We start from the raw sequence: 21,194 nt of genomic DNA, 5'->3' as shown, positions 1-21,194 counted from the left end.
TAACAGCGTTGGCTGCAGTGTTATTGTGAGGAGGGCCCGAGAAGCTCTGCGAGGCACACAGCGGAAGTGCTGCAACCTCACAGAAAGGCCTGTGGTTCGCTGTGGTGAAAACAGGCATGGTAAAGTGGCTTCAGCTGTGGAAAAGAGCTCTTTGGAAACCACCCAGTATCTCTATCCAGATCCAATTGTGCTACTGGCATCGTAATAGAGGAAATCAACACAAGTATAGTCTATAACCTTGGAGGAGTAAAGTAGTCTTTAAGTGAGCTTTTATGTGAAAGAAATGGAAATCTCTGAAACTTCATAATAAAACTTAAAACCCTACGAAACCATCTCTGATATTATTTTCAGCAAAGTTGTGCTTTGCTCAGTTTCTGCATGTTTTTTTTTTTCACTACTGAGTGGTGCAACACATGGTGGCAAAAGACCAATATCGTAAATTACCCCTTTTTCCTCTTTTAAGAAGGCGTCTGTCCTGACATGATCACACATGGCTAAAACATCCTGGTCTAACATCCCAAGGCTATAAAGGCCCAACTATCCCTGTCAAAGTCATGTCAGGCTTTGTACACCCACCATTTGGATTCACAGAGATAGTATTTTAGGAAACGGTGCACTCAGGCCAAAAATTCAAAAATAAACAGAACATTTGTGGAGAGGGAAGCTGTGCCACTCCTGCTTCCTCCCTCCACTATAGCCTGGTTCCACTATAAGAGCACTTTAGCAACAGATCTCAACAGAATGGAACAGCAAATTGTGCATCATACACCATCCCATGAGGTCCACATATGTACCCTTTTTGATGTAAAAAGCATCTGTATTTTCTTACTGTCATCATATTTTAAACTTTTTGTGAATATTAACAGTGATATTCAACAAGAGCAAAAAGAAATCCAACACTTGGGATCAGTTTTAAGTTCTCTCTTCATTAGTGTCTTACGTAGATGCCCTTTTCCAAAGCCATTCCATCAATGGACAGCAGTCCTGGTGGTAGTGGAGCAAAAGCTAAGCACTACATGGTACTGTGTGAATAATATTATCAAATTTTAGGTTGCTATCTATCAACAGTGTGCCATAATCCCAGAAAACTTATTAAAGTATTTCTTTAAGCCACTTCAAACTTACAGGAAATAGAATTACTGCCAACAAAGGTTTGTTTTGACCCTAAAAAAGTCTCAGCAACCACAAGATTTCTCATTTCCACAGGTTCCAGTATGTGACTGAGCAATGAAAAGGGAAAAATCCAAGAAAACACAAAGTGATTAAGATCATTTCCATACGTTTAGAGTTTATGTCATTATTCTGACATTTAATTTTAAAAATATTGTTTCTAACATCAACATTCTCTTTACTTTATAATGAGACATTCACCATTATGTGCTTCCTTACGAGTCCCTGCTGTAAACTAATGCAAACTTTATTTGCACATGAAAAAAAAACAACATTTCAAAGACTCTTTTTGACTGCCGAGGCCGGTGGGTTACCTTTATCTTGCTGCATAATTTATGCTCAGTGTGAAAAGTTTCAGAGTTCTTTTTTGATTTGTTTGATTGTTTTTTATTAATTTGTTTTTTTGTAAAACAGTGTCAGCAGAATACTTAGCTCATTTTTCATTTTAATTCTGTTTGTATTACCTGTCACTATTTAATATGTTTGCTCAATTATTAAGGTTATGTTTTGATTTCTTTTGCAATGTCTTGAAGGCATTTGTTGACTAAACATTCTGTTCAGTCTGTAGCTCCAAAAAAGCTGACAATCACTTTTTTTGACAAGTTGCATCAGCCTGTAAGCATTACTTTATACATAAAAAATAAATAAACAAATTATAAAAGAGAGGTTTGGTCGAGGTTTTGCGCAAGATGGAAGATGATCCAGCAACTTCTGGTGTTTCGTAAATACTGAAAATTAAATGCTGTTCAATTTGAGTTTAAAATAATGGGCCTGTTTCCTTGACTGAGGGCACAAGTAAGTAAGAGCTCTATAATTCAGTTTAAAAAGATAAACAGTGTGCTGTAACACGTCATATCACATTCATCACAAAGCATCTGTGCCATCTTTGTGGTGTCTCACTTGAGTACATCAGTGAGTTGGAATCAAATCAGATGGAGTAACACTGCAGAAAATAACAGGCTGCAAGTCATTATTCGGTGCAAAAAATTCAAATTCTTAAACCAGGCAAAGGTGACCCCTGTTGGCCATGCAATTGAATAAAAAATTAAGCTTAAACATATTCGTGGGAACACAAGTTACACAAGATGTTATGCTGAAATTCCAGTTTGTGAAATATTACTATCCCATTCAAATTCATTCCACAAAAAAATAATAGCTGTCTTTCTCAACAATCATCAAAAACAGATGTGTGGTTTTGGAAATGCAGACTAGTGTTGTAAAACATATCATGTGTGATGTATAATGCTGCCTGTGTTATGAGGATGTCAGATATTCTGAGAAAGAATTGAGCTCAACCACCAGTTGAACTGCTGGATGTTCTCTTTGCAAATCAAGAAGAATAGACGCTGAACAAGAGGGGAAGGCTGCAAACCAAACACCATGTGACAAAATAGGATATTCAGACCACATAGCTCGTTTTAACCTATATCACTGGTTACTTATCACATCAAAGTCAGCTTTTAGATCTGTTTAGGCAGCGTCTGCAAAAGTTTGCTGAGAGAATAACTGAGAAAAGGCACCACTGTGGTTAAAAACCAGATACACTTTAAATAGGATACAAATCTAAGCCACAACTATGTCTGCATGGCTCAGCAAAATGTGTGTTTTCCCTAACTTATTATGCTTTAGTTAAATATAAAAAAACTAGAATAAAGGCTGTTGGAAACTTTGTATCTTGCAGGGGATTTGCAGCATTTGCAAAGCCGGAGAGTTCTTGGACCCCACAAGTTTAAGCAGCAGGTAGAGCTTGTCTGCATGGGGATTTGCAAACATGCATAAATGAAAAGGATGTAAAACTCATACACAGCATGAGGGCCAATCCCTCATAGGTCTCTCTACTTCTTCTTTGTAGTCCAGACTACACAAATCTTTCATTTCAACTATTTGAATTCAACCTGCCCACTTTCATGACTGGATTTTGCATGCTAGCAATGCTATGTGTTGACAACCACAAACACATGTGGATGGTGGAATGTGCGAGCACTAAACGGAGCAGAAAAAAAGGGGTTTCTATCTTTCTGCCTATCTTGAGTTTGTGTTTCTCGTGCAATGACGAAATCTCATCCTGAATACACCCACTGTAGTCAGAACCATCCTGGAAGGTGGTTTTTTGACCAAGTCTGAAAAATGGATGTAGTCTAAGAACTATTGCTGGTGTGATCCCAGTGCAAGATGACATCTGGGGAGGGATTAATCATTGATTGGTGACAGGCTTCATTATTGTAACATTCAATAATTCAAGCTTGAGCAAAATTCTGCAGATCGGATTAAAACTTGTAGCCTGTAAGAAAATGTGAATTACATGATTAAATCGGTGCCTGGTGGTATGAAGAGTTTTCTAGCTTTCTTAAATTCTTTAATATTCTTTAATATTGTGTGTGTGTGTGAGAGAGAGTGAGACTTAAGGCAAAAGTGAAAGATTTGGATCAAAAGTGTTGTAGACCGGCGCCCTCTTCTTGAATATTAAAATCTTGAATATTAAAAAATACTTTTCACACCTAGCCGTCAAGCTAAAGGCAGACAGTATAAAAGAATAAGCTAACTGGTTTTCTTACATGTTTAAGGGATGTTAAATGTCGCAAATTTTATGAAATGTGCATGTGCTTTATGTAAAAGACGGAGGAGACAAAATACATTTTATTTAACTTGCATGATAATGCGGAACTAAATTTCAATAGCGAACGTTTCTGGTCGGATGACAATTCCGTTGTACCGCGTTCTGTTTACAGAGCAACGTGGGTGACAACACTTACATGGCAGGATAGTGCGTAAAAAAAACTCACGTCAGTGGTAATTGTTGTTTGTATATAACAAAATGGGTAAAAAGCGGCGCAACGACGAGTCTGCTGAGTCAGACACTCCGCGGAAAAAAGAAACGATTCCGGAGTTCAATGGGACAGTTTTTAAAGCCATGCTGAAGGACCCGACCACGGCCATGAAGGGTGAGTGATAGTATGTACAAATCATCAGCTTGAAGTAATAATATTGTGTTATGCATTCAGTCAACTATGCATTGTTTTATCGGCATCCCGCCTTTGCCCCCCTCCTTTTTTCGTCTGCAGGACTGGAGAAGTTTATATCGACCGCTAAGAAGTTGCCACGGTCCGACCTGTACGATGTGGTTGAAGGTTATATTAAAATCTCCATGGAGTGTGCAGAGATCTTCAAATTGCTCGAAGGAGAAAAACACGTAGAGAGTGAGGTAAGCTTTAGTTTCTCAGCGGACGGCTCTGGCCCGGCTCACTCTTTCTGAGGTTTCTGAGTTAAACTCTGATCGTGTTTCTGTACAGATGATGCTGATTTTTGGGAGCCTGGAGGCGATCCTTCTAAGGACAGCCAGTGACCTCTCCCATTTCAACATGGTTGGCAATGCCATTGTGAAGAAGACCGTTTTCAGCTACATGAAAGTCCTGCAGGGGTCTTTCCGTTCAGCAAACCACAGGTTGATTTGTGGATTTCAGTAGAGCACAATGACACTCAGTTTAAAACCATTCTGTCCTCAAAACCAATGTTGTTTCCCTTTGAACACAGGTTTATCCGCCAGTGTCTCTGTCTTCTGTGCGCCTTGGTCACCCAGGGTCCAGAAGCTGCCAGAGAGGTCTTAAGTCACCTTCACATTAACAAATTTCTGTCTGGATTGGCAAAGATGAAGGATAAGCAGGTGCGATGCAGTATTTGTCCACAGGGTTTATGATGTGCATCAGATTAGTCGTATTCTGTAGATAAATCTTTTCTGGATATTATAATTTTACAGGGTAGACCTGATGTCCGCCAGGCTTTTATCCAGTTTGTGCTCTCTTTCGTGGTGTCTGGTGATAACGTAACAGTCGGACAAATATTAGAAATCAAAGGTAATATTTAGATATAAATTATAATTTATGCAGTGGACTGTCTGTGAGTAACATGTTCATTTGGTGTGTTAGAACTCCTGCCAGTGATCCTGAATACAGGTCTGAAGGAGGACCGGATGTCCACAGTCAACCTGATTTTGTCCACATTGAAAACTAAAGTAAGTACTAGTCCAGGACATTTGAGATCAGATCATGGATTTAGTAATAAGATGTATTCCTTTCTGTAGGTTGTTCTAAACAAAGCCATCAGTAAAACACAGAAAGTACGTTTCTTCACACCTGCTGTGTTGGCCAGCATCGCGTCGCTGTATAAATGGAATGGGATTGCAGATGCAACCGTGGATGATGACAGAGTAGGTCGCTTGTTGTTTTGCTGTTTTGTGTCAAAAGAAACAAAGATTGTGTCAGGTCAGTTTACTTTAACATGTCCAAGTAACGTTTTTATTTAATTACATGATATTTTTAAGATGTTGGAAAACACTGAGCTTTCTGGGATGACAGTCATCCGGGAACTCGCTCACAGTTTCCTTCTTGATCTGTGTTGCTCCCGTAAGCATGGTATCAGCTTTCATGATGTCAGCTTTGGCACAGCTGGCAGGTAAGTCATTAACATTCCAATTTCACATTGTCCTTTTCTGAGAACTTCTCATGTGGATCACTGGATTTTACTTCTTTGCAGGCCTGGTAACATTGTTTTGCTCCAGTTTTTGGTGGGGCTGAAACAGGCGACTGAGGATGAACTGGTGGCAGATCTGGTGGTGAATGTGCTGAAAGCTACCCCCGATATTTTGTCCAGATACTTCAAGGAGACTCAGTATGCGTATGCTCCGCGCCTCAAAACTACTTGGCAAGACAATGTGAAGCTTCTTAAAAAGGTAACTGTTGGTGGTAAAAGTGTTAAAATAATATCTTATCAGTTTTTAGATGGTAATAGTCACCTTTACATTTCTATATCAGATCTACGAGGCCCAGCCAGAGATTTCCACAGTCTTTCAAACTCAGGAGGTCATCCCTCTGCCTCGCTTGCTCTCCATGGTGATGGTGATATCTCTTCCTCCAGTCTGCAACAAGAGCTTCTTCACACAGGGCCTTATTGTAAGTGACTGAGCCTCATAAAATAAACTTATTACTGCAGTAAAGACTGAAAACCTTTTTTTCTACTTAAATGTGTCTTCTCTGACTTGACAGCTTGCCAATACAGGAGCACACCTTACAACCCTGTCGGTGGTCAATTTCATCTTGAAAAGAGCTAGTAAGAACATAGAGTATCTTTTGGATAAGTCTGTGTGGTGCAGCTCAGACCTATACACTGCTGAGATGATGGGGGATTTAGTGCAGCAGTACAGGGAGATGCTCGGCAAGGTAGGTTCAGGAAAGTGCCTTAATAAAAGCAAATGATCCACCTTTAAAGACTCGAATCATTGTTCATGCTCTGTTCCAGATTTTGCCTGACATGACAAGCATAATTGAAAAGTGGCAGTCACTTAGCAAGAAGGAAAAAGCTGGCTCTGAAGAAAAAAAGGATAAAAGCGAAGGGGATGCTAAACTGACTAAATGCAAAGTGCCTGGTAGTAGCATTCACAGTACATGATTATTGTTTATTCCAGTTAATCCTATTTTTAAAAAACCCCCAAAAGGATCTAAGTTGATTGTCTTGTGTGCTTTATTTTGGAACAGCTGAAGATACAGCTGAGGTCATTTTGCTGAAGGCTCTGATTCTTCAGGTCATATGCCTTTACCAGAAAGTGGTGCCGCATCTGGTTAGCCAGTGCAAATTTGACTTCAGCAAGCTTTTAAAGGGTAATGTTTTTGGCATTATTAAGCTCCAACTTTTGCTTTTTTAAAGCTTATTTTTTCCAATAAATGGCTTTTGACACTGTTTTTTTTATCTGTCCAGGCATTGTGTCAGAGAAAGGAATAAAGGATGAAGTCCCCCCAGTTTTGCAGCACCACGTACTGCAGTTGGCCTTGGATCTTCCCGCAAGCAAATTCTCCTGGTTCCGTATGCAGGTAAGGAAGTTAAATTCTCTGATTTATTTTTATTTTTGGTTTAAAACACATCTATTCTAAATAGTTTTTCTGTGTTTACAGGGTGCTGCAGATAAAGATTCATCATCTGGAGAGAAATCTGTATTTTACCTGCTTCTCAAGATGTTTGTGAGCAGCAGCAGCAGCCACCTGAAAGCCTCCACACAGATGCTTGTTCTAAAAGTAAGGAGCATTTTGCCTTTTCCTCTGTGCTTCCAGTCTGCATTATATGAGACATACTGTATATATTTAGATATTTGAATTAGTGCTTATTTATTCAAGATTGGTCCACTTAGGCAAACAAACTGTAAGCATGTTATATTTTTATATACGAGGGCATCATTCCTGGAGGGATTATATGTATGTATGTTAGCAGATATTTATCTTTTGTAGGGTACAGTTCAATCCTCCATTGACCTTTTTTAAGTTAATGAAATCAGAGCAGCTTAAGCTAAAGTCTTTTAAGGATTTTATTTTAAGAGGTTTATATTTGTGTGGACAAATTTCCTCCTGCAGCACTGCTAAAGCAATTGGTGTCCTGTGTTGTATTTAGGTACTAAAGGACACTGGTGTGTTCGAGCACACCTGGACTGAGCTTGAGCTCTGGCTTGAACAGCTGGCCAGACTAGAGCCAAACCAGCAAGAAACTGTTATTCAGTTCTTGGAGCGGGTAAGTCTTCCAGTTTTTATTTCTTCCTACTTTTCTACATAACCGTCATATTGGAGGTTGGAAAAAATAAAGGTTTTAATCCTTATGCCTGATAATAAACTCTTAAAATCTGTCTCTTGCTCTAGGTGTTGGTTAAACTGGTGTGCAGCTCCTATGAATACACAGATAAAGTGGCCAGCCTGGTCCAGGAAGCAGGTTATCTACAAGCGAATCTGAGTAGCCAGGAGGGTGACACAGCCAGTGTCCCAGTTTCTCACATAGATGGTCAGCATTTAAATGTGGAATCAACGCTGAATTCTTTAGGGCTCAAGTATGTGCGTGAATGTTTATGCTTTTTACTTTTTCATCTCAGATGTCATAGACATGCTCGATATCATTATGGAGGCCAGTGATGGTGAGTTGGAGGAGTTCGGCCCAGCTGTAAGTGAAGATCTCATCATGCAAACCTTCCCCTTCAGTGCCCTGGTACCCGCTGCCCTGGAGGCCCGAAACAAGCTGCCAGCAGATAGTGGTAAATGATTTCTGCCTCACTTGTGACAAAGAGTGAAATCACAAATTTGCAAAAAAACTTTTAAAGCATGAAATTTGTTATGCAGTATAAGAAGTACAACTTTAAATATAGGGCCAGATTTACTAAACGGGACAAAATTGCATGTGAGTGCAATCACAGGCACAGTCAGTTCATTTCAATATCAAGCTCGGAAAATAATACGTTTTCTCCGCATTAAATATCGCTGTAATTAGTACTAAACTGTGTGCCGCAAACTTTAGGAACTTAATTTGCTTGATTTAAATATTCTATTCCTGTATTTTGCACCTTGTGAAAGAATCTCCAACAAACACATTTGCAACAAAATCTCTTAGTTCCCATCTCTTGTAGTAATATTGGCAATCACTGCGCTCTCTTTGTAAATACATTGTGGGTTTTTGTTGTTGTTGTTTTTAATGCCAAAACCCAGTTTAGTGAATCTGGCCCATAGCCTGTAATTAATGTTTAAAAAGACATTTACCCATTCTGTTCATGGACACTTTGATTGAAAAGTAAATGTACTGTGATCTATGATGTTTGTAACCATCTGTCTTTGTGTCTCTTAGGGATGGTATATGAATACTTGGCTGCAGTGCTCTCAGATGTGCTGCACTGTCAGAGAGAGCCGCTCCCTCTCTGTCTGGCTTTGCTGCAGTACGATAAAGAGTTTGTCTCCTCTGAATGCTTTACCTCTCCTCATTCAGCCATTGTATGTTTTCATCAGTATTACTCCAAGTGGCTACCGCAGCAGTGCCGTGAAGAATTGGTGGGTTTTTAGTGATACAACGAGATTGCCTAATCAGACATGGTTAGACATAGTACTTGGACTAATACTCTTGTTTATTTTGTTAGTTCCAGTCTTCTGAATGCCATGCAAAAGGATTATCAGATCAAACATCATACACTGCACTGATGAAAGCTGCCTACATCCAAGGTCCAGACACTTTGCTTAAGGATACCTTTAGGAAAAGTGCAGAAGAAGCTTTAGCTTCCCTTTCTCTGGCAGAGTTTCCAGTTGCAATCAAGCAGATATTACTCTACATCAGATCAACTGTGGAAAACTTTGGACTGGTAGGTGCGCAAAACAAGCCCCGTCCTCCTCACATTGTTGAATATGCAAACAGTGCATCATTTCCCTCTTCACAGTTCTCTAAAGACGTAGGAGCTTCCGTGTTGAGGACCTTCATGGAAATACTCGAAAAGATGGTGATCAAGCTCCAAGGCTTTCAGGAGGCAAAAAACTCTGAACTAGCTGTAGAGAAATGCCAAGAAGGACCAGACCTCTTTCTGGAACTTAACCAGTCCTCCACGGTTAAAGTTAATATTCAGCAGGTTAGAAAAATAATGCGTTTACTGTGTTTTTTCAGACTTTGCAATATTCTCCTTTTTTGGAGGGAAGGATTTTTTTTTAATGAAACTCTCTTTCTTTAGATCCTTCTTTCAGCTCTTGGCTCCGTCTTCAAGCATCCATATCTGGAGCAGTGGTTTCTGGCTCTGGAGCTATCTGCCATGCCTCCTCACTCTCTAAACCCTGTCAGACTTAAGCACTTGTGTTCACTGATGACAGATAATATTCTGGTCCTCCTGAAGCTCTGTGCCCCTGTTCTTCAAGAACTAAATCATCTAGAGCTTCTGAGGAGCTACATGGGAGCTTTAGAAAGAGCTGCTCTTCAGGAATTGGTGGAGAAGGGCTCTAAACCGGCAAAGAAACACTCCAGAACTTTCCAGGGCCTCCTGTCTCTGCACAACTACATGGATTCGGGTAATTTGAGGGAAGTTGTCTCCAAGTTGCTTCTCCTCCCACACAACAGCCTCATCTCCCCCAGTAGCAGTAAGGGGGCAAATTTTGAGCTCAGCATTTACGGTCAGGCAGCTCTACAGATCCTCACAGAGTGTAAATATACGGCCTCCCAGGACCATGGCACATTTCTGACACAGGCGCACCTCTTTGGTCTGGGCACCCTGCTGCTGTCCTGTTCCAAGCCTGCACTGGAGGCATTCTTGCTCCAGTTTCTATCCAGTGAGCCAAGCAGTGCAAAACTCCTCCACACAGATGTGCTGTTGCACTGTCTCCAAAGACCACTCTCAGACTCTCTGGCTATCAGCTCTCTCCTGCTGCAGAACTGCTCCACTCACCGGCTCCGGTTTGAGATGTGGTGTCTTGAACCTGAAAACATGGAGAAGCTTTCTGACCAATCGGAAGCCTTCCTTCCACTGATTAATATGTATTTACATGTGGCAAGCAGAGAGGACCCAGCCAGACCCAAAGATGGTACGTACTGAAACAAATAATTGTTACTCTTTTATCTCGTATTGCTATATATACTAATTGAGGTATGCTTGGTTGCTGCTGTTTCATAGTGCAAAAAGACATTTTGAAAGCCTTGAAGCAAGTGTTACTCGCCAAGTTCTCCCAGTGTGTTCTGGGAAACCTGACAGAAGAGTCCGGAGCCCAGCTTACGGAAACTCTAGGCAGTTTGATAAAGCTCTCTGCAAACAGCAAGGACATCAGGGATTTGATCAACAGTCTTCCCAGTGCTCTTCAAAATGTGGACAGTTTTGAAAGGTGAAATTTATAGTCGCACTACAAAACTACAAAAAATAAATAAATGATCCTGTCAAAACTTACTTGATGAATATTCTTTGCTCTTTCAGATGGCAACTAGTAGATGTTATCAGTGACAAGCTGGCTGATTGCCCAGAAGAACAGGAAAAATGGAGGAAGTCTGTCGCCACTGCAGCTATCAAGTGTCTCATTGCCTCTTACAGTCACTCGAAAGATCAGGCTACTTCCCCATTAGAGCAGGAGCACAGCATCTTAAAAAGACTACAGCGAGTGCTAGTGGGTTTACTTCACGCATACATTTTGTAAGTTTTAAACTTTTTGCATTTCCTAACTTACTTTCTTTATACAGATATCCAAAGAAGACATCACTGCATCTGAGTGGAACAATTTTGTCAAAAATGGACTAAAGTAGGTTATCTATTTAAATCCATTTTGCTATTTAATGTTTCATAACTTTTGCTGAGTGACTGTAAAATATTCTTAAATCTTTCAGATATCGCTACAGAGATCACCACTTCCTGAACACTCTGAGCAGCCTGTTGGAAGTGCTGTATTGTGGCACTGAGGTTCAAAAGGACCTGATACCTTTACCCACTCTTTACACAATGATCTCCAGCCATTCTCTGTTCCTGCCCACCATGCTGGACTCTGAAGAGGCTAACAGCTGCCAGATTAAAGGTACAATGCAATAAAGATTTTGTTTTTTAAAGATTCCAAATCACAATTTAATCACAAAAACACACATTTGTTGTCAATTTAGAAGAGTTGGTATTCCTCCTACTCTGTCTGGTGAAGAAAAGCCCGAGTGTCTGCAACATCAATCATTTTGTTGTACTTTTGGGAGCATACGGAGCTACGCTGAGTACTTCAGGTAAAACAAGAAAACCGGTTTTCTTTTTTCTTTTTTTGCGTTTTTATTGTCTTATCCTCTTATATCTTCTTCTGTTTTGCAGATCAAAAATTGTTGCTGCTTCTTCAGGAATATGAAAGAAACCAAGTCAGCCTGCTGAAGTTCCAGTAGGTTGAATTCATCTTTTTATGTTCTAAATGCTAGAAGTGTGCTTGTTTAATACAAAAACTCAGTGTGAGTTTCCAACTGCAGGTCATTGTTGTGGGGCCCAACAGCAGTGGAGCGCCACAAGACCAGTAAAAGCCTGGGAGCTTCTCTGTGGAAGCAGACCAGCTCAGATGACCTGTTGGCTCTCCTCAAACCTGACAAGATGTTGCAAACTATTGCACACTTTCCACAGCAGCGCAAAATCATCCCGCAGGTTAATGTTTTACATCATATTTACTTTTCAGATTTACACCGATCAGGCATAATATTATGACCACTGACTGATGAAGTGAATAACACTTATTATGTGTTTATCATGCCGTATGTTAGTGGGTGGGATCAATGAGGGAATAAGTGAACATTTTGTCCTTAGAGTTGATTTGGTGGAAAGAGGAAAAATTGGCAGTTGTGGATTTTAGCAAGGGCCAAATTCTGATCCCTGGTTCCTGTTCTCCGTTCCAGCAGATAAACGTCTATAGGTCAAACTCCTGAAAAAGTTCATGCTGGTTCTGATAGAAAGGTATCAGAATGCCCAGTTTATCATAGATTGGTGTGTATTGGGCTGCACAGCTGCAGACCAGTCAAAGTGCCCACGTTGACCCTGCATGCTGTCGGGGGCACCAACAATGGGCACATGAGCATCACAACTGGACCTCGGATGGCTAGCTGCATCACTTACCTGGGGAACACCTAGCACCAGGATGCCTTATGGGGGAAAAAGCAAGCCACCGGAGGCAGCCTGATGCTTTGGGAAATCTGTAGCTGGGAAACCCTGGGTCCTGCCATCCATTTAGATGTTATTTTGGCACGTAGCACCTACCTAAGTATTGTTCCAGACCATGTACAGTTTTTCATGGAAAAAGGCCTCTTTCAGCAAGATAATGCACCACAAATGCTTTGGTTCAGGAGTAGTTTGAGGAGCACAACAACAAGATTGAAACTTGACTTGTCCTCTGAATTCTCCAGATCTCAATCCAGTCAAGCATCTGTAAGATGTGCTGGGCAAACTAGTCTGATTCATGGGGCCCCGCCTTGCAACTTACAGGGCTTAAATGATCTGTTGCTAACATGGACTCCACCAGATTCTTCAGGGGTCTGGTGGAGTCCATGCCCAGACGGGTCAGGGCTGCGCTGGCAGCAAAAGATAAGGTTATGCCTGATCGGTGTCAATTAGTGGTAAATGACACACTGCATTATATGTTTGTGTAATGTACATGTTCTTACCCTCTCTCAGGAAAGCACGGAGCCACTCTACAATAATAATAAAGTGAAAGACCTTGGGAATTTGTATGATCCGTGTTTTCTGTTGCCTCTGTTCAGCGCCATATTGCGGCCAGGTATCATATTTCACTGGTTGTCGTCACTCAGTATAATTAGTTTTAATTATCACTTCTTATATCTGTTGCGTATTTCCTCCTATTTGACAGAATGCGTTATTGACTGCCTGAAGTTTGTATCCAGCCACGCTCTTGGAGTAACTGTAATGGCTCTGAGTAGCTATGATCCAAAGGTGAGGGCGGCAGCGTACCACGTGCTTAGCTGCTTCTACCAACACCTGGAGGGTGCTCAGTTCAGAGAAAAGAGACAGGTAAATATTAGAGACATCTTATGTGTGTGTGTGTGTGTGTGTATAAATGTTGTGTGTTTGGAAACACTGACGGGCTTGTTTTTGTCTCACAGCTGCTCTACTTGATGGACATGGTAAAAAATGGAATTCAGCAACAGAATCAAAGACTCCCATTTGTCATGACCACTTACATCACCAAAGTGGCTCAGCAGATGCTCAAACCTGGTGTGTAACCCTGAAAACTTGAATATCTTTCTGCTGACATAACTCTTATTATTTACTAAGAGATGCTTTTTAGGTTGAAAGTAGGTTTTAGGCTAATCTATCCTGAATAAGAATCACAGTCACTTGTTTTTCTATCTACCGTTTCCTGTAATAACAAAAGAATCCTTGACCTTCACATGTTTGTTCGCTTTTCCCAGAGGACCACATGTACGTGGTGCTGAACAGATTTCTGCTATCCCACCAGAGTTTGGACTTCAGAAGAGTCCCTGAGTTTTTTAAGCTTTTCTACAGCTTTGACTTGGAGGTAAAGAAACTGGTGAAAACACTGTTTTTGTATTCTGGTGCCGTCTGGTGTTAAACATGATTGGTGACGCTTCCTTGAACTTAAATGACTGTCCAAATAAACTCCTCTTGGATGAGCAACCTTTATCGGTTTGTTTGCTTAGCTCAGGCCTTTTTTTAGACTGTTTTTGTGAAGGGTTGAAAGACGTGGGAGTCGTGACTGTTTGTGTTTTCTTTCTTTCTGCAGCACAAGGTGGAACGTGAGTGGATTCTAAGCGTGCTGGAGCAAGGGATGAAAGATGGACACTGCTATGACCTGTGCAACCAGCAAGGCATCTTTCAGATCCTTTTAGGCTTCAGCAGCAGCCCTCTGTGTGATGAACACTTCCAGGTACACGCTTGTCTGTCTGTAGTTGTGTCACCATTTTTTCTAGTTGAGTTTTGAAGAAATCTTCATTTTAGATCAAGACAATATGTTCTAAAAAGTTCAATCTAAAGGAAGATTGAGCCTTTCAAACTTTTGTATTACTATTGGGTGATATATTGACATTTTCAGACCAACCAGGGCCTTTATGGTTTGTTTTGTCTCACTAATCTCTCTCCTGACAGCATTTTTATATCTGTGACTCTTCAAGGTTTGGCATGACAGTGAGCTTGTCTTTCTTGCTGATTTATGTGAATATGCTCTCACTGATATAGTTTCCTCCAAGGGCTTAGATTTGTGTCAAAATATTTACCATGCTATCAATTTCTTTCTAAGCAAGACTTGATGTCTATGTTCTTAAATTCAACCCCTACAGCAACCAGTTTCACACGTGTATAATATGATTCTACGTAGAATAAGATTAGGATTTGCTGGTTAATTGGTTCTTGGTTGAAAACCATTTCAGACGACTCATGGTACACTCAAATGTTTCCACATTACCACGTCGTTCAAACAGTAATTTATCCATCTGTTTGCCCGCTATGTTCTAGATGTCAAACATCCTGTGTCTTTAGGATATGTGCTTTCTCCTTGAATCTATTTTATAGTTACTTCTGTAATAGAAGGTTTATGGATGTACTAAAGGAGGATATGTACAGGGTTGGTGTGATAGAGGAGGATGCTAAGAATATGGTGAGATCGGGGGCAAATGAGCTGCTGTGATTTCAGTCATTTCTAGCAAACTTCAAATCTGACCCCTTTGCTGCCAGCTTTGGGGGAGTTCACTATTCAGGTGGATCTCTGGGGCCAACTTAATGCAGTTGCTTTTGCCTCTCTGCACACCCAGCAACTTATTTTGTGTGATGAGAAGGAAAGAAAACATCATGCTGTACCCGGTGGATTCAGGAAACTGTTGTTTTTGGGGCTCGAAAAGATTAGAAAATTAGTTTGCATGCAGAACAAAAGTTATTATAGTTAACTACAGCTAAACTTAAAATCTAGAACTGGGAATGAAAACAAATTATAGTTTACTAAAGTAAAAATAAAAACCAGATTGTTTAAAAAACAAAAACTACTGAAATAATCTTTTTGAACTTGGAAAACTAAAATAAAAATATAGAAGAAATATCCTTAGTTTTAGTATTAATGTTAGTTTGGCACAATTTGTTATTTACTTAATATAATTAAGTTGTCTGATGAGCCCTCGATCAATTTTTGTGACTATGGATGTGTGACTGTGTGTTAGCTGCTTTCAAAAAGTTGTTTTTATTGTAATAGCCATACTAAATGCTACCGTTAGCATATAACTGCTGTGATATTAATAAAGAAAAGGACTTAAATTAACGCTGAAACTGATACAATTGATAAAAATTAAAGTAAAACTAAACATTTTCAAATAATAAAAATACTAGCGGTTACCAGTGCTACCCCTCAGCCTCCTAGTAGATGCACCTATTGTATGAATATGAAAATCCTAGGTGACTTTCTTCTTGAGTTAATGCATTCGCACAATTTTCAGAAAACTTGACCTCTGAATTTGAGGTCGAGGTCACTGAGATTTGAACTCATACTTCACCTCGTTCTTAAGTTATCGCATTCACACTTGTTCGTCCCGGGTGAGGTGACGACAATACCCCATCAGCATTTGACGTCTGAGGACTGAAAACTAACCTGAAACAAGCAAACCCACTCTGGAAACCTATTGAAGCTAAAATGAATTTAAAAAAAAAATTTAAAACAAGATAAAAACTCACTAGAAAATAGAAAAACTATAACAACTCTGTGCAGAATGGACTACACATTACTCAGCTATTACTGCGTATAATGAAAAACACCAATAATAAGATAGTTATTCATTACACTAGTAGGTTATAGAGCCAAATCCTTCACATAATGAAGAAAGAGATCAGAAAGTACCACCGTAAAGTTCTGAAAACTAACACATTTTTGAGGATAAGGTGCGTGATTCTCTGAAATGTACACAAACAGGAAAAATAAGAATATCATGTACATGTATTTCTCACTTTTTAGGCACAGATCATCAGGGTGTTGTGTCAGGCTGCTCATGTGACCAAAGCGGCGCATAACCTCACCAAGACCTCTGGGCTCCTAACCTGGATAATGCAAATAGTTGAAAAAAGGTGAGCCTTAAATTAAGGTTTGCTGTTAAATTTTGGTTCTTTATTTTGATATTTAAATTTTTATTTTGATATTTTAATGATGATTTTCATCAGTTACATATTTGTTACATATGTCTGTTTTTAATTGACAGGAATCTGGATTGGCAGCTGCTGTGCGCCATCATCGATCTGTTTCATGTGCTGTGGTTTACGGCCCTCGGGCAGAAGGAGAAGCAGGTGGATGAAGCAAAGACCTCCTTATCTGCTGAGGAGAAACCTCAGAGCTTTGTGAAATGTCTTCCTCCGCCACTCATCAGTGAATTCTTATGTGTGGCGTCAACTATCACGAGACATCTCGGGTAACGTGTCTCATCCATCATTCAGGGCTGTTAGAAAGTCCACACCTCGGGCACTTTACCCAAAACTTTTATTCACACGTGCAGTGATGAAGCCTAAGATGTCCAGTAAATGTTAACTGTCTTTTGATGAAAGATGTCATTGTTTCATCTCCTTCTGACAGGTTGGGTTTGAAGGCTGCTCAGCTCAGCTTGTTTCTACAGACTCTTTGCTCTGTGCTGAAGCATCGTGCGGCTGCTCTCCATGTAAGCAAACAGGCAGACCGGCTCACGCTCCAGCCACAGCCTCTGTCCTGCACCGAAGCCCTCGCTCTGCTTCACTGCTGGGCCTCCTCGTCCCACAATACAGAACTTCTTACCCAAATACAAGCCTTGTCAGAAAAGCACAAAGTGAAGGAGGTGATGGGTGAGTGCTTTTAACAAATTCTAACATACAGAGAATCTTGTACAGTTGCCACGGTAGTCTTTGATGGACACCCTCCAAGCCCATAATGGAAAAGGAGATACTGATCATTTTTCAACCCTAAACAAGCCTTATTTAAACAGCTAATTAAAAAAACTACCAGTTGAAACTTAACAGCATGAACATGATAAACATATATGAGGTGTTTGAATGAAACTAACTGGCATAAAAATGTGGTATGACCCACTTTGTACCCATGTTTGCAGTTGTGATTAAGATACTTTGTAATATCTTTACTTTGTGTAGCTTTGATAACTACTTGCTATCTCTAAATAGTAGATACTTCATATTTGATATTTATATGGTTTTATGAATGTGCCTGATTTGCAGCCAAACTCAGAAACTTGGCCTTAGAGTTAAAAGTAAATGCAAAGGAACGGCTGACGAAAGAACAGCAATAAAAATCAGGCTTAACAAGTGTCATGTTTATAAAGAAGTGGAAAATTTAGAGTTTTGTTATTTTGCATTGTCACATTGTATATCGTTTTGTCCATATTCCTCTTTAGGGATGAGAAAGGATAAGGCCCGAGTTAAGAGCTCCCTTTCCCACGTCTATGTGCGAAAAGAAAAGTTGGCAGAAGACACAGAGACCGAAAATGAAGATAAGAGTCTTCTGACAGAGTGTAAACTTTACCTCACCAATATCTTTGTTCACTGGGAGCCTGCTTTCCAACTCTCTGAACTCCAGCCAGCTCTGCCAACAGACAAGCTGGATCCCAGCTGGCTGGCCAGGATTACTGCGCACCTGGTTACAAAGTGGTCCCTGAGGTGCTTGGTGGAGGATGCGTATGATGAAAACAGGGCAAAAGAATTCTTGCTCTGGCTTGAAAAGGCTGTGATCAAACACACAAAAATTGTGGATGTTGTACTGCTTGATCTTGGCTTGAAAGCGGACCTCCTTCGGCTCTACCATCAGGCCTTTGAAGCTCACTGTCACTCCAGCATTTCAGCAAGAGCAGAAACCTTACAGCTTTTCACCAAGATTATGATCTCCTTGCTAGAGATCCAAGGCAACCTTCCAGAGCTGCATCAGGCAGTTGTCTCTGCTTGCATCCCAGAGGCCACACATGATCAGACTAGACTTGGTAAGAGCCTGCTACTTTTTCCAAACCCTCATTCTGAAATTGTGACTGATGAGTTATCTCAGTTAAACAAGTGGGATGTAGTGTTAACATATATAGTATGAAAGGATTTAAAATTGAGATTATTGTTGCGGTCCCTAGATGTCACAATGTTGCTGCTGCTGCAGGAAAGTTACATTAACAAACATAATTACTTACAAAAGATGGAAGCCCTGGCAAAAGCATACTGCTTTTACACTTTTGGTAATTACCAGAATCGTTTATTTTGTCATTTTTAATCTGCCAGTATGCAAAATATCTTTAACTGAAATGATATTTTTAGGACTTAAATACAATTATTGTTATTAGCCATGGCTTTTCAAAATTACTGGTTTATAAAAGGGAAGGAACAATAGTAAAGCACATTTTTATATTTTTATTAAGATGATAAATTAGAGTTGCTTACTTGCATTCCAGAAGAGAAAAAATAGTTTTACTGGTTAAATGATTAATTTCTGACTCCTCAGAGAAGCTCAAATGTGGGAATAAAAATGTTTGAAATTCCTCACTCGTGCTCGAAACGGTGAAATGTTGAGAACTCGCTGAAAAGGAAAAGGAAAAAGTTTGCACTTCGTGGTGCTGCATGGTCTTTGAGACAAACAGGGAAATACAGAAATTATCGTCACAGTGAGGTCGAGCATGCCCTGAAGTCAACTGCTGAACTGGTATTCACGAAAAGGCCCAGAGGAAGAAAATGAAGCAGAAAATGAAAACTTACAGAAGTGGAGGCGAATCAACTTAAGATTTTAAGTACTAGAGACAGAAGGAAGACCAGTGTTGATCTTCAAGTAGAGATAAATGCTTCTTGATCGGTCTGAGAAGGTCTCCACAATTACCTCCACAATTTATTCAGACAACTGAATAAAGAAGACTTAAAAGGAAGAGTAGCTGCTGGTATAAAGACATTATTGGGGCCTGTAAACATCCAGAAACATCTCGGATTTGCCAAAGAACACAGATGGTAGACTGTAGATAACTGGAAAGAGGTACTTTGGAGAGACGAATCTAAGTTTAAACTCTTGCACAGAAACTGTTTGGCTCATATACCAACAGGACAATGACCCCAAGCATACTTGAAAGCTGTGCAGAAACTATTTGACTAAGAAAAAGGAATTTAGACTAATGGTCTGATCATGTCAAAGTCCAGACTTGAATCCTTCAGAAATAGTTTGCACAAACAAAGAGAACAGCTGGAAACTATTAATTTAGTAACAAAAGAGATTGCAATGCCAGCAAGAATGACAACTCCTGTTAGGATCAAAGGATTTTGCCTAATAAATGGCATAATATTTAGTTTTAAACACGTTTTAGAGATTTCTTAAATATTCTTTTCTTTTTTTTTGACAGGTGGTCTAAGAAATGGTTGAATATTCTATATTTGGTGTTTTTTAACAAAATGAAGTTATGAATTCAACTTTATATTCTCTACATTGATTAGATACTCTGTATTTGCCACATTTGTCAAAGCATGAACTAAAAAAAGAAAGCCTACAGTAATAATATATATTGTCAAACATATTTTAATCGTGATGTAGAATCCATCGTACGTAAAAATATACATTTAAATATAGAAGAAAATAGTAAATACATGTTTACATTTTCTTTTTCAGTATCTTTAAAGTCCCAAAGTGACAATAAGTTTTAATAGGTTGTTTTGTAAATGAGTTCGATGTCTTGTTTTCTTGTTTCCAGAAGCAGGGTTGTCTCTGCTGTCACTGTACATCCATGAGGTGTGGAGTGGAGCCACATCGGCTGATCTCTTCCTGTCTCATGTCAGTTTGGTGACCGGAGCCAAGTGCAAGAAAGTGAAATCGTCCCAGAAGAAAGTAGACATAAGAGCCATCTGTAATGACATCATCACCATGAAGAGTTGAATATATAAATTATATGTGAACACTTAATGTGTTCTTTAAAATAGACCAAATGAGACGTCACATACTTCTGTTCAGCTGCATTTATTTCCTGTAAATAGACTTAAAATATTTTGTAAACTTTTGTAAAACCGTCTTGTCATAAAATGTTGATTTACAAATCTGTTGTCAATTTGAACGTTATTTTAACCGTTTTTTATTTTGAAATTTGCTGCTTTATTATTCATTTTCAGTCCAGTCCTTGTACCTGATATTTTTATAGGAATATCTTTTGTTAAGCCACCTAATTCTGACCTATGAATCATTCAAGTATAAAGAAAATTCACTTAATGATAAACTAGTGTTGTCTAAACATAACAAACAACTTGACAAAAGACTAATTTTAAATTGTATCTTTAAAAATAATTGGTACTTCTGGTTTTGTGCATATTAATTGTCCTTATATTGGGAAGTCACAAAGAAGGAAGAGCATGTGGATGGAAGCATAACTTATGTTAAGCTATGCTTTGTTTGCAGGTGGAATTCTTGACATTGTTTCCTTTAGTATAAAACTAAAGACATATGTATCAAAATAAGACGTCTAAGATTTTTGTTCATATTTTTATGTAGAGTACTGTCCCAAAGTCTTGGGCCACCCCTACACGTCTTCATATTTTGCTTGCAAGGAACCAGAAATCTAGTAATTTTTAGTCATGTTCATGCAAAATGGGGGGAAAAAAACAACAAATGACGTGACGCAGGACCTGTGAGATGGATTTAAACCTTCGGTTTTGTTCATCTACTGCTCACCAAGACCTTTAGAAATAGTCTCAGTGGAAGGGTTGCTGGCAAGAAGCCATTCTTAAGGAAGGAAAATGAAGTGAAAAGGCTGAGGTGTGACAAGTTAAACAAGAA

General features: G+C 39.5%; 1 protein-coding gene across 1 annotated transcript; it reads left to right on the top strand.

The window, feature by feature from the left end:
* Nucleotides 1-3,888: 3,888 nt before the first annotated feature.
* urb1 (URB1 ribosome biogenesis homolog) lies at nucleotides 3,889-20,506 on the top strand. Its single transcript, XM_005735998.1, has 39 exons — nucleotides 3,889-4,112; nucleotides 4,233-4,372; nucleotides 4,461-4,612; nucleotides 4,702-4,831; nucleotides 4,925-5,021; nucleotides 5,094-5,179; nucleotides 5,249-5,374; nucleotides 5,489-5,619; nucleotides 5,701-5,896; nucleotides 5,979-6,116; nucleotides 6,210-6,383; nucleotides 6,463-6,589; nucleotides 6,699-6,821; nucleotides 6,919-7,031; nucleotides 7,113-7,232; nucleotides 7,603-7,719; nucleotides 7,845-7,983; nucleotides 8,072-8,230; nucleotides 8,815-9,014; nucleotides 9,101-9,319; nucleotides 9,395-9,580; nucleotides 9,680-10,520; nucleotides 10,610-10,814; nucleotides 10,904-11,090; nucleotides 11,164-11,222; nucleotides 11,308-11,492; nucleotides 11,575-11,685; nucleotides 11,768-11,831; nucleotides 11,917-12,085; nucleotides 13,106-13,208; nucleotides 13,299-13,459; nucleotides 13,552-13,663; nucleotides 13,861-13,967; nucleotides 14,193-14,336; nucleotides 16,401-16,510; nucleotides 16,642-16,848; nucleotides 17,010-17,251; nucleotides 17,815-18,393; nucleotides 20,122-20,506. The coding sequence occupies exons 1-39, from the start codon at nucleotides 3,986-3,988 to the stop codon at nucleotides 20,301-20,303; spliced, it is 6,768 nt and encodes a 2,255-aa protein (XP_005736055.1). The 5' UTR covers nucleotides 3,889-3,985; the 3' UTR covers nucleotides 20,304-20,506.
* Nucleotides 20,507-21,194: the final 688 nt, after the last annotated feature.

This window comes from Pundamilia nyererei, unplaced genomic scaffold (assembly GCF_000239375.1).
Source record: "Pundamilia nyererei isolate P.nyererei 1_Seehausen unplaced genomic scaffold, PunNye1.0 scaffold00066, whole genome shotgun sequence".
In the NCBI taxonomy this organism is placed as follows: Eukaryota; Metazoa; Chordata; class Actinopteri; order Cichliformes; family Cichlidae; genus Pundamilia; species Pundamilia nyererei.
Note: the sequence above shows the minus strand (reverse complement) of the source record. Positions and strands in the feature narration are given on the sequence as shown.